The 13,887-nt window shown below is 44.5% G+C and overlaps 1 protein-coding gene across 2 annotated transcripts in view; it reads left to right on the plus strand.

Moving 5' to 3' along the window:
• Positions 1-13,887, plus strand: part of MED14 (mediator complex subunit 14) — a 223,486-nt gene that overhangs the window by 149,173 nt on the left and 60,426 nt on the right. For both annotated transcript variants that reach the window (XM_068269856.1, XM_068269857.1), the window contains exons 21-23: positions 5,654-5,923; positions 11,047-11,187; positions 12,530-12,638. In XM_068269856.1, the coding sequence (XP_068125957.1) occupies positions 5,654-5,923; positions 11,047-11,187; positions 12,530-12,638 (520 nt within the window). The remainder of the gene's footprint in view (positions 1-5,653; positions 5,924-11,046; positions 11,188-12,529; positions 12,639-13,887) is intronic.

Raw genomic sequence — 13,887 nt, forward strand, 5'->3', positions numbered from 1 at the left:
TAGGGCTGCCTACTGCGTCCGCAGTAGGACTTTGTCCAATCAATGAGGGTCCTTTAAAATGCTCCACCTCCACTCTGGCTTGTATACTAATAGTGGCCAAAAGGAACAAATGGCTGTGATCAAGCTACACGCTGCAAAAGACGTCGGCCAATGGGGAAACAAACCTTCCAGCCAATAAAATGGCCGCCGACCGCGTCCGCCAGACGTCAAGACAGCATCTGAGCCAATGGCATCTCAGCCAGCAACGTCCGCTCTCCGCAGTCTTAGGAGCACGTGACCACGGAGATCCGCGTCACGCGCTCCCATCATCAAATCACAGCGCAGCCGACAACGTCCGCATCAAAGGCAGGGTGCATCCCAGCGCAACATATAGGAAGCGGGTGACCACGGAATTCCACGTCACACGCTTACCAACAACCAATCGCAGCGTAGCCAGCAGCGTCCGCAATCTAATCGGACCAAGCGACGCATAATTAAGCAGCATGTACCCTAAAGCACCGCCTACATTTAAATTAGCCACGTGGAAGCGTAAACAATTCAAAGTACCCCCCACAGACTGGACAATATCACAAAATCCTACAGGAGGCTTAAGTATGAGTACTGTGGGACGGGCAGAGGAGGTGGAGACATCAAACATAACCGTATATAGGTAATAATAATAATCCCTGAATATCAAAGTCCACCACCTCGTCCCGGCACACAATAGCCCCTGCTGGGAAGAGAATAAAACTATGTATATTATCAAATAACAGCAGTCAAATCGTAATCACTATTGAGACCCTTGGGTTCACAGGTCTCCAGCTTATTAATCCAGTAAAACTCTCGTAAAGCTAACAATCTATGTCTATCTCCCCCCCCCCCCCCCCTCCTTGGATGTGGTATCCCTTCAATCACCTGGACCCGCAATTGTGACAGAGAATGATTTTGCTTGCAAAAATGGTCAGTTACAGCTAGATCCCTATTTCTGTTCCTAATGCTCGATTTGTGGGAAGCGGATCTCCGTGGCCACGTGCTCCTAAGACTGCGGAGAGCGGACGTTGCCGGCTGAGATGCCATTGGCTCAGATGCTGTCTTGACGTCTGGCGGACGCAGTCGGCGGCCATTCTATTGACTGGGAGGTTTGTTTCCCCATTGGCCGACGTCTTTTGCAGCGTGTAGCTTGATCACGGCCATTTCTTCCTTTAGGCCACTATTAGTATACAAGCCAGAGTGGAGGTGGAGCATTTTGAAGGACCCTCATTGATTGGACAAAGTCCTACTGCGGACGCAGTAGGCAGCCCTGCTATTGGATACAATGATCTGGTTTATAACTTTGCTTTTGCACATGTGATTATACATGTGAGGCATTATGGTGAGTATCCTGATGCAAGTTATGTATATACCTGTACTGGGGGGCTTTTTGTCTGTCTATTTAAGCTATTATATAGAAACATTCTATATAGCCAGACTAGAGATCTGATTGGCTTCTGGGATATATGAATATGTATGTATGCAAATTTTGCAATCTTCTATGTGGTCCTCTCTGGGGCTTTAAAATAGTTGTTATATGGATTTGAAATCATTGTGGGCTGGTCATGATTTGAGAAAGGACCTGTTACTGCCCGAAACGCCTGTGCGTCATCACTTTGCACAGACCCACTGATGGACTTTTTATATTTTTTTTATATTTTTGTACTTTTGTTTTAAAGAGCTATAAATAAAGACACATTTTGGATGGTGCGGATCATATGGAGTACACTGCACTCGGTTCAGTGGCATGCTGGCGTGATTCTCTGTCGATGCAGGAGAGGGACATGCCGGTGAGAGGCAAGGAGCGAGGTCTGGGCATGCTATAATAGGCTTAGATTGCTGGGCCTAGCCCGCCATGTGTCCGCTCCGCAGTCAGGCGCCGCCCCCCTTTGACATGTACTTTTTGTTGACTGTAGCCTCTGCTCCAGTATTTTTATTGAAGGGTTTTTTTTGTTTGTTTTTTTTTTACTCACAATTTAAAATGTGCTTGATTACTACTCTCCTGTGTCAGGGCTCTTCCTCTGACACAGGAGACTTGGGTTAGACTCTTTGCTCTGCCTGTTCAGTAAGCCAGCACCTATTCAGTAGGAGACCTTGGGCAAGTCTCCCTAACACTGCCCAGCAGTAGCAGCGTCTTGGCAGGGGTGAGAGTGCAGTCAGTAGAGAAGACACGCAGAGCTCTAATCTTCAGCATTCAGCTGCTGTAATGTAACACTGTAAAAATAAAACATCCCTTCATGTCCATCAAGCATTACCCTGCACCTCTAAAGGGATACTGGGAAACCTTTTTTTTAATGTGCTTTTCTCCTGCATTTGTAATTTGTTACATGAAATGTCCCGCCTGGCAGTGCATCAGTGCCAGTGGAGTTAGTAGCAGGACAGGGAGGCTCTTCCTATTGACTGTTTGCTACTGTTTATCATGCTCAACACACTACCAGGAGTTCTGATTCACTGTGAGCTTGCTGGGCAATCTGTTTCACCTTATGTCTGATGTAAGTTACCAACAGCTCAGAGTTGGTCTTAAAAACTGACCATTATTACTTGTTTTACCGATTGCTATAGTCTTTGAGAATTTACATTTACTGACATTAAAAGAGCTTTTTACCACACAAGTTAGTAATTTACCGCACAGGTTAGTAATTTTACTTTTTCATGCTTTAACAGGCTTAGAGATTTGATTTTACTGAAAATGCTCTAAAAACCCAACTGTTTATGCATTAACGCATTCGGTAATGCATTCAGAATTGAGGCCATTGTGTTTATAAAGCCATGCTTATTTCTCATTGAGTACAATACAGAAAGAGAAGAATGCTGGCACTGCTGCAAAAAGTTAGGGTGCAAGGATTAGCCTTAACCACTTCGCATCCAGACCTGTTTTCCAACTTATGGACCAGAGCAGTTTTGACAGTTTAGCTATGTCCTTATTTAATCAGAAATAACTTTATCCCTACTTATGACACAGAAATGAAATGTATATTGTTTTTTTCAAGATAAACTAGGCTTTCATTGTATTCCATTTTTTCCCTCAAACAATTTTGTTTTCTATAAATTTTAATGGGAAAACAAGGCTAAAAATAGAAAAAACACATGATTTCCCAGTTTTACCAATTCCGGTTTAAAAATAAAAAAACACAAATTTTGTTTGGCTATTCTTACTGCTTATCACAAAACTTAGATTGTTCCTGTCACAATTTATGGTGAAGATATTTGATTCTGAAATAATGCTACAGAGTGTATTTTTTTCACTATGACTGAGAAATAAGTTTTTTTAATGGTAAAAATCAATCTCATCATCAGATAGTGCCAGAAATGTGCACAGGAGAAACCCCAATCCTGCACAGCACTGCTTCTGCTGCAAGACTTATATCTACTGACTCGTGGCTTAGATGAAGTCAGAGGACGTAAATATACTGCAGTGGTGGATAAAGTGGTTATTAGGCTAATCCTGACCCAGAACCCACCGCCATACTCTGTGCCTTTCTCTACCCTGGTATGTGCACTCGTGATTCCACTTATGCAATGTTTTTGTATTGCTGAAGATGTTTTGGGATTAAAATACGGGTTTTTACAGCAGTGCCAGCATTCTTCTCTTTCTCAAAATGACAATAGCTAGATGGCGTTGCTTCTCAGTAATAATAAAAAGTGAGCTGTATAGATTGCACTTCCCACCTGCTGCTACCTTAATTTCAATGGGTATACCCCTACCCTCACTCACTATTACCTTACAAAATTATATTAAAAAGGAGAGCAGGTGATGGGTATTAAAATATAATACTTTATTTTTATTCAAAAAGGACATTTTCCCATATTCCCTATCCACACTACAAACATACTCTGCACACACACGGGAGTAATGCGGTGTCCTCATATACACCAAAAAATAGGGATATATAGTAAAAGGTGCAGGCCAATAGTTAAAAAAATTACTGCAGTAAAAATAGCTCCACCTGTAATCTTAGAATATATATATTTTGGTATAAATCACGGCACTGGTCTGGAAAGTTATATTGCTTATAGTAATATTCCAGTAAGTAATAAAGTAGGTATCACCTGGACATCAAGACTTTAGTTTCTCCGGTAACCCTTAAATCTGCGGCTAAACAGCCCGCGATGAGTCTCTTATTTCCCCCTCAAGGACAGAAGACGAGCTCCAGAGCCAACTCCGCTGTACTTCCGTGTTAAAGGGGAACTTCAGCCTAAACAAACATACTGTCATTAAGTTACATTAGTTATGTTAATTAGAATAGATAGGTAATATAATTTTTTACCCACCCCGTTTTAAAAGAACAGGCAAATGTTTGTGATTCATGGGGGCTGCCATCTTTGTCATGGGGGCAGCCATCTTTTTGGTTGAAAGGAGGTGACAAGGAGCAGGAGACACAGTTCCAACTGTCCTGTGTCCTGATGACCCCTCTCAGCTGCACACGCTAGGCTTCAAATGTCAAATTCAAAATGTAAAAAAAAAAAAATTTGCACCAAAACAGCAGAACGAGAGCAACAACTTCAGAAATCCCATCATGCTTTGCTCAGCATCGGGAAAAAAGCCCGGGCAGTTTTCTTCTGTGCAGCTAAAAATGAGGCTTGGATAAGAGAAACAAAGTTCTGATGCTGTGATACTGTTAAAGAAACACCAGGCCTTTTCAGTGCTGCTGAGTCGATTTTTAGTCTGGATGTTCACTTTAAGCTATAATAGCATTTTCATTGTACACGTCGGGAGGTCTCGCGGGAAGTCGGTCCGATACTCCAATTTGCCGCTATGGATACCAGGAGGATTCTCACTGTGGCGTCACCCCTCAAGGTTGCTGGGTGGCTATTGCGATAACTGTCACGTTGTGCGGTTCACCTCACAGCAGGAACCCGGATTTCCTGTATTTCACAGCGATCCACAGTTCTTCCTGGTTTCTCAAGCGTTGTATAAAATATTCAGACGGTGAAAAAAACGTCCTTTGATGGTTCAGACCACCTAGTTAGGTACTTAAATAGTCCGTGGGGTGCCCCTCTGGACTCAGATTGACATGTTTCGACAAATTTGTCTTCATCAGAATCAGTACCTCTTCTCTTTCTGTATTGTACTCAAAGCTAACTGTTGGCTAGAGCATGCTGCTGGCACCATTAGAGAGGACGCATTGACACAGCCCATGATGTGCAGCTTATTTTCCAAATCTCTGTAGTGCAAACCTGCTCTTTGATCATATTTCTCATTGACATGCCTGCAGTAAGAAACACTCACTAGGATACAGTAACTCAGAGTAACTCAGCTGAGTGGTAGTGCTGCAGTACTAGCTGTAAAGAGGGAGGAGGTAGTTGGGATCAAGTGATCTCTGCTTACTGGGAGATGCTATCCAGTGCCCGGGGGGGGGGGGGGGGGGCGGGGGGGGGGGTGTCTAGACAGGGGCTTGGATTTCCCGATTAAATTGCACTGCCACCTATTGAACTGTATAGACCTGTTGCAGACAAAACATGCTCTTCTAGTTTAATCAAATTTGTTATTGAATTAATTTAAAAAATGTGAAGCTCTGATTGAGAGTAATTAACTTTATCTTTACCAGGTTATAGACAGGTTGGCTTAAATAGTTAAGGGCGATTCAACTAATATACTTAATTTGCCACCTGTTACTGATTTTCTCACTTTGCATCCAAACAGGTATTGTTTGATACCCAAGCTCCTTTGAATGCGATCAACAAACTTCCAACTGTGCCAATGCTGGGCCTGACGCAACGGATAAACACTGCCTACCAATGCTTTTCTATACTTCCTCAGTCTCCTACACACATACGATTGGCTTTCAGAAATATGTACTGTATAGACATTTATTGTAGAAGTAGGGGCGTGGTGGCAATACGTGATGGAGCTTACAGTCTCTTTGATAACAGCAAAATTGTTGAAGGATTTTATCCAGCTCCAGGATTGAAGGTAAGTTTTGTTTTTCTTGTTATGTTGGCTCTAACGCTTAAACAGTGTGTTTTTCTGTTTCCAAGGGCACTATTTGTAAGGACATAGGTGTTTGCCAGAAAAGTTATATTTTTGCAAAATAAGAGCACACTTTATACTACCAGATGAATAAAAGTGGCAAGCAGCTCAAATGAGTAACTATTTTGTGATGAATCGCCAGTTTCTATGATAACACTTTTTTGTAAAATACTGTTATTTAACTATACTTTAGTGCTAGTCACTGTGTTTATGTAGTGGTCATTGATACTTTGATTATCAAATATGGCAATGTTTTATACTTTCAAAGTGGCTAACACCATAGACTACAGTGGAGGACACTAGTGTTTGTTTCAGTTACATCGTTCACAAGTTTGCTACTGATCACTATAAGAATTAGCTGAATGTTTCTATCCAAAGTAACATTTATGGACCCCCAAATAAACAAATAATAAAACAGGACAGTAATTTAATAATAATCTGCTTTCCGTTTCTAAAATGTATGCGATCTACAGGAAAGAACACACAAACACATTTGTATCCAGTTGTTTTTTTTATTTTGTTTGTCCAAGGTTCCACAAGTTTGCTTATGTACTCGGAAAAAACATTTGCTTACCTGCACAGCCACACATGCACTGTTTCTTTCACATCGGTGTGTGGAAAGTAAAGTAAGTAGTTATAACGGTGTTAGGCTCATTCTACTGCTTTTTTATGATCCTCATGTTTGGTGTGTGGCACAGTGTGAGATTTTCAGTTATATTTTAGTGTTCAGTTGTGGCATCTGACCGCTAACCTGTGTTTATGCTACCTGGGGTTGCCGCGATATACCGGTATTATGGTATACCACGGTTTCAATGTGCGTGGTAATCATACCAAGCACATTTACAAAATACCGTTTTATCCTGCTGCCTTCCGCCGCTTTCCACATCATCGCCGCCACCGCTTCGCATTTCCCTTCTCTCTGTCTCCCTCCATGAAAAAGCAAGCTCCCGAAGCTATTTCCTGGTTGCGGGAGGCTTGCTGATACACTGTGCAGGCGCTGGATGTGACGCACGTCCTATGATGACGCGGCCTGGAACGCAGAGACTGCTCCCCCCCCCCCCCCCAGTGGCTGGAGCGCGCACACAGCACGATGAGAAGAGCGAGCGCAATGATTGGCTCAGTAATGGGGCTCTTCTCCCGCTGTCACGACCATCGCGGCCAATCAAAAGACAGCCTTTGAAGTTTGCCTCTTCGGTATTGCACGCTGAATGTTCTCTGGTATCCCGCTGTCATTCTCCGTTATCCTGCTGCCACTCAATGCCCGGTCCAAGCTCTACAAACAGGACTGGTAAGCTGGGCACATTTTAGGCAGTATTACATTGCCGGCACTCTTTCCTGTCCACTAGTGCCACCTATTACTGCCTACACCCTTTCCCTGGCTACTTGTGCTCCGGTCACCTAATACTGGCTACACCCATCCCTGGCCACCTATACTGCGGCCACTTATAACTGGTTACCTATACTGTGGCCACCTACTACTGGCTACACCCATCCCTGGCTACCTATACTATACCGGGTCTAAATAATTGTATAATACCGTAATACCGTGGTATTTTTTTTCGACGGTTATCATACTGTGGAATTTCATACCGTTTCAGCCCTAATGCTACCATTCTCTGCATTGTGAGTGTAGCAGTTGGCGTAGCTATATGCCTGATAAATGTGGTTACTAGTATAAACCTAGCATTGGACATTTTTACGTGGACTAAACAAATGGTAATTTGATGGAACAACATTAAAGATCTCCCATAACCCCCCCCCCCCTACCCAAAAAAAATGATTTATTCATACCTGGGGCTTTCTCCAGCCCCATCAGCAGGATCGCTCCCACGCCACCATCCTTCAATGTTTGCAGCGCCAGTACCGGGTCCCCGCACTTCGTCATTTGGAGCCAATCTAAGGGGAGTGCGCTCTCTACGTATCTCTCCAGATGCACAAAGAGCGCACTTCTCCTGGTACACTTTAAGGGTTTATGGCAGATGCCAAGACTTCCCAGATTCTGAAGCATTTTAACATCATGGGAACTTTAAAAAAGCATTTTATTGATAAGGTGTAATAATATCACCTAGGGGAAAACTTAGGGCTGGTTCACATGGGCGTCTGCCTGTGTTTACCGCCGGCATTCGGCACTCACCGTTAAACACTCCCATTAAAGTGAATTGGAGCGTTTGTACCGGGCTTTTACCAGCATTTGTGCGAACGCGGCATTCAGATCCCGATTTTCTCTGCGTCTGAGGCGACCCTGGACGCTACATGTAGCATCCTGGGACAATTAACCGCCGAGGCTAATGTACCCCTGTGTCGGGACGAAAACGCCAACCGCAACGCCACCGAAAGCCGGGCAGACGTCTGTGTGAATCAGCCCTTAGGTGGAAAAAGTGATTAGAATAAGGGCCTAAATGTGCCCATACACATCGATTTTCTCATTCAATTCCTTGCAGATGCAATTCATCTATTATGAATTTGTTACCCAAAATGTAAGATGAATCGATTCTTGATTGATTTTGACTAAAAAAGGATTGAAAGTATAAATCAGACGGGATGGAAAATTTAAAACGGGGATGGGGCAAGGACATTGACAGATCAATGGCCTATTGCTTTGTACTGCATCAAACAGTGCAACTCTGCAGATCAATCGATTTTCAATAGTCTCTACTGGAATTTATTGGAAATTGATTTGCAGTGTATGGTTAGTTGATTCCTTCTGAATCGATTCTTTTCAGAAAGGAATCAATTGTTTTGTAACATTGGGTGAAAATGTATAAGTGTATGGCCAGCTTTAGTTTTAAGGTAATTACATACTTTTTGCATTGTAACTTTACTGTTCACAGCTAAACTGCTCTAATGACAAGGTTTCAGTATTGGCCTTTGTGAGTTCTCAAAACACTGACACTGTTTCAGCACTTTGTGGATCTCTGATTTGCTTTGACTAGTAAACCTCAGTGTTTGCATTCCATGCTTTCAATAATTTTATGGTACAAAGTGATACATTAAAATTTCCCCAAAACAGTAGATAATTGGCCTATCTTATGCCTGGTACACACCATGCAATTTCCCATCAGATAGGCAGGTCGAATTGATTATTTTTGACAGATCTGATGCCGATCCTTTTTTTGATTGATTTTCAATCACTTCTATACAAAAGCAAGTTCATAAACATGATCGTAAATAAGATTGGACCTGATGAAAATGTATTTGATCTGTTGGGAAATCGCATGGTGTGTACCGGGCATTAGAGTTAATAAAATGTGCAGTATCCAGTCCTACTGACACTAAATTGAAGCTGGAGCCTAGTGCATGAGGGTAAGGTTTAACCATAGCCAGTGGCGTAGCTACAAACCTCAGGGCCCCGATGCAGAATTTGGACCTGGCCCCCCCCCCCCTACATTAAATATTCAGGTATAGGTACCTAGGGTATAGGTAGCCAGGTATAGGTGTTCCAGTATAGGTAAACCAGGAATAGGTGCTCCCAGTGCAGGTAGCCAGGTAGGGATTAGATTGTGAGCTCCTCTGAGGGACAGTTAGTGACCAGACATACTCTGTACAGTGCTGAGGAAGATTTTGGCGTTGTATAAATACTAAATAATAATAAATGGTGCTCCCAGTACAGATAGCCAGGAATAGGTGCCCCAGTATAGATAGCCAGGAATAGGTGCCCCAGTATAGATAGCCAGGAATAGGTGCCCCAGTATAGATAGCCAGGAATAGGTGCCCCAGTATAGATAGCCAGGAATAGGTGCCCCAGTATAGATAGCCAGGAATAGGTGCCCCAGTATAGGTAGTCAGGAATAGGTGCCTCAGTATAGGTAGCCAAGAGTAGGTGCCTCAGTGTAGATAGCCAGGGAGAGAGACAGGGACACAGAGAGAGACGGACACAGGGAAAGAGACAGGGACACAGGGAGAGAGACGAGGACAGGGAGAGACAGGGACAGAGGGAGAGAGACAGCCACAGAGAGAGACAGGGACTCAGGAAGAGAGACAGCCACAGGGAGAGACATAGGGACACTGGGAGAGAGACCAGGACACAGGGAGAGAGACAGGGACACAAGGAGAGAGACAGCCACAGGGAGAGACACAGGGACACAGGTAGGAAGACAGCCACAGGGAGAGAGAAAGGGACACGGGGGGGAGACAGCCATTTGGAGAGAAAGGGACAGGGGGGGGGAGGGGGACAGCCATAGGGAGAGAGACAGGGACACGGAGAGGGGGGGGGGGGAGACAGCCATAGAGAGAGACAGGGACACGGGGGGGAGACAGCCATAGGGAGAGACAGGGACGGGGGGGGACAGCCATAGGGACTAGGGTGAGAGACAGGGACACAGTAGGAGAGGCAATGCAGCCTGGACTTACAAAGCTTCAGATTCCTCGACCTCCCCACTGACTGTCTATGGCAGCAGTCCAGCAGAATTGCAGGCGACAAACACGACTTTCCCACACTGACTCTGGCTGAACCTGCAGCTCACTCGAGGGATGTGGGAAGGTCCAGGCCAGCCAGAGATCAGTGAAGGGCCAACTGGAGCGTGGAGGGGGCGGTCCAGAAGGTCAGGATGGAGTGAGTGACAGCAGCTGCAGAGAGGAGATGACGAGTAATCTCCTCAGAGATCAGAGCCAGCCCAGACAGCGTGACTTTGTTGTGTGTGTGACGTATAGCAGTCACACGCTGAAGTGGCCGCTGCTGTCTGAAGAGAGCGAGGGAGGGAGATAATTACTCTGGAGACCAGGCAGGCAGACAGTGCGTGGATGTGTCTGCACGCACTGTATCTGGGAGCCGGAAATGGAGCCCGCCAGGTTAATGAAGTGCCGGCCGCTGCCAGTATACACACACTCACAGGCAGGGGCCACGGGCCCCTCCCCTCATGCTGCAGGAGCCGGGCCCAGTCGCGGGTGCGACCGCTGCGACCTCGGGCCCTATGCCCGTGACCATAGCGGTAGAGCTTTTTCAGTATAAAAAGGGATATATTCCTAAACTCCCATAAACGGGATTTCTTCTAGTTATGCTGTGGTACACAGTGAATTGTAGAGAAAATTATATTACAGTTAGTACAAATAAATCTCTTTGTTTTTAGACTTTTCTGAACATGTTTGTGGACAGTAATCAGGATGCTAGACGGCGATCAGTTAATGAAGATGACAATCCACCTTCACCTGTTGGTGGTGATATGATGGACTCGTTGATATCCCAGTTTCAGCCTCAGATACAGCAGCAGGTAACTTTCATATCAGTCCATACTTATGTAAAGGATTCGTGATATAAACAATGCATGCAAAGTGATTTTCTGTTTAACAGCATTTTTATTAAAGTGAACCTTAAGTCAGAAAAAAAGAGTTATACTCACCTGGGGCTTCTACCAGCCCCCTGCAGCAGTCCTGTGCCTTCCCGGCCACTCACTAATCCTCTGGTCTCCTGCAAAAATATGCGTTGTCACATCACGAACGCATAGATATGCGGCAACGCGTATTTTTGTATGCGTTGCGGCCCGCAATATTGCTAATCACAGTCGGGAATGCGGAAAAAGCTACGCGTGGCCAGTCCTGACAGGCCTGTCGGCAAAAACGAAACTAGCTGGCAGCGGGGGACCAGAGGATTAATGAGTGACTGCGAGGACACAGGACACAGGACTGCTGCAGGGGGCTGGTAGAAGCCCCAGGTGAGTAAAACTCATTTTTTTCTGGCTTAAGTGTCCCTTTAACTGCTTAGTATGTCCTCTGTGACTTTTCTATGGTATGTCAACATAACATGCAGTGGGAGTTATTTATTAAAGTGACACCCGTGCTAACTAAGAAATAAAAAAACAGAAGTAGATAAATTCTAGTTCTACTTACCGTACATAAGATGTATTGCACTGTCCACATTAGGATTTCTGTGAATTTTATAAAGGAAAAGCAGAGAATCTTATTCTAGACAGTTTCCATCTTGGTTACCTTTAAATTAAGCTATTCCTGGCTTCATTTCCTCCATCACTCACTCACTTTTGTGTCCTCTTGCTAACTGTGTATTCGTTACCCGCCCTCCTCCCAGAGTCTCCAGACACTCCCACGGAGGTCTATACTAGGAAGTGCACTGTCTTATGTCATTAGAAGGAGGGGGAAATAAAGGGAAAAGGAGGAATATATTGTAGATAAAAAGACCCCATGCAACCGTTTTGTCAGCCGATGGCGATGGCAAGTAAATGGCCAGTGCTCCTAAGGTATGTAATAACTCCAAACCGTAACAGCAGAAAAAGTTTTGAATGCAGGATTAGCATCTTTATCACTTAATATACTCAGACCAGTTGCTGTTGAAATTTTGTTTTTATAGTGACAATCCCGCTTTAAGTTTGCAGTGTAAAGCAGTATTGAGATTTTATTGGGCCATATTTATCAAAACCAGTACAAACAAATCTGGTGGAAAGGTGGAGCAGTTGCTTAGAGCAACCAGTCAGAATCCTTGTTCAGGGCATCTACTCTACTGTTTCTATCAATCTGCTCCAATTGTTTTTGCCTGGTTTTGAAGTCTATCCCATTGTAATTGCCTCTTTTGACTATCTAAATGTGATTGCTCTTTTTCAGATTTCAAAGCAGTCTGGAGGACCTAATGCTTATCAACTGACTTCTCCGCCATCTTCATACCACAACACTGTTACGCCGTCTCCAGTGATGATTCCTTCACAATCGCCAGGTGAGAGAGTATTGCTTTTAGTCAATAACTCTTGGAATTCATAGATAGACAATGAACAGAAAGCAACCACCTCATTGGCATACAGTGGACTTCTATTCCTCATTAGATCACGGGGATGTGGTTTGCTCTTAGCTTGCTGAACCTTAAGGCACCTTTCACGATGGCATGTTGCGTTACCCTGTTTTGCTGCAGGGTCATGCTATGCCAATGAAAATCTATGGGACATTTGATACCTGGTGCGTTGCGAAGTGAAGTGTGAAACCGGCCTAACTTGATTCTTCTAGGAAGACCACATCCTAACAGAACTCTTGGCTGAACAGATCATGTTTTGAAAACTGTATAAATGATCATCTCAATTTTTTTTGAAGGTAGTAAATCTACCAAGTTACCATATTTTTTGGAATATAAAACTTGGGGGGTAAAAGTGGGTGCGTCTTATATTCCAAAGGTACGTAAAAATGTTTGTTAAATGCTTTAATACTATACCTGCTGCCGCAATTCTCTCCCCTGTCTCCGGGTCCTGCTTCTTGGGTGTTCCTCTTCCGCATCCTCTGCGATCCTCTCCTCCTGGCAGCAGTGATCCTCTTCCCCTGGCAACACAATACTCTCCTTTTAGTATCTTCGATCCGCTTACCCTGGCAGCATCGATCTTCTTCTAATGCAGGATGTGCAGAGACACTGGCCTTCTTTCGCTTCACAGAACTGCCGAGTCACCCATGCTCCAACTTCTGTGCACGCTGCCCTGCCTGTACACTAGCGGCGCACGTGCTCTGGGGGGGTCATGCGTGTCATCAAGCTGTGTCCCCGTACTGTAAACAGTAGCCCATAGCTTTACGGCGGAGGAGAGTGCGTGGTAATCACAGGAGAGAGCCTCAGTAAGTAGTACCCCTGCGCATCTAACAGCGACAAGAAGGGAAGCACCTATAGCTAACTTGCCTATACTGGGTACACTCATACCTGGATTTAACTATACTATGGCATCTATGGCTGGCTTTTCCTATACTGTGGCACTTATAGCTGGCTTACCTATACCAGGGCACCTATATCTCGTTAACTTATACTGGTGCTTATACTCACCATTGCCGTGCTGATCCCTTGTCGCATATATATATTATAGCTTCCCCAGTGTCCTCTTTTATGCCCCTCGACAGATGTGCTTTTCCCTCGGCGATGACATGTTCCCTGGCGATCAGTGTTTATGACTAGGTTTATCTTACTGTGCCTGCGCAGAACGTGCTTGATGACAGAA

The sequence above is a fragment of the Hyperolius riggenbachi genome, chromosome 2 (genome assembly GCF_040937935.1).
Source record: "Hyperolius riggenbachi isolate aHypRig1 chromosome 2, aHypRig1.pri, whole genome shotgun sequence".
Taxonomy (NCBI): Eukaryota; Metazoa; Chordata; class Amphibia; order Anura; family Hyperoliidae; genus Hyperolius; species Hyperolius riggenbachi.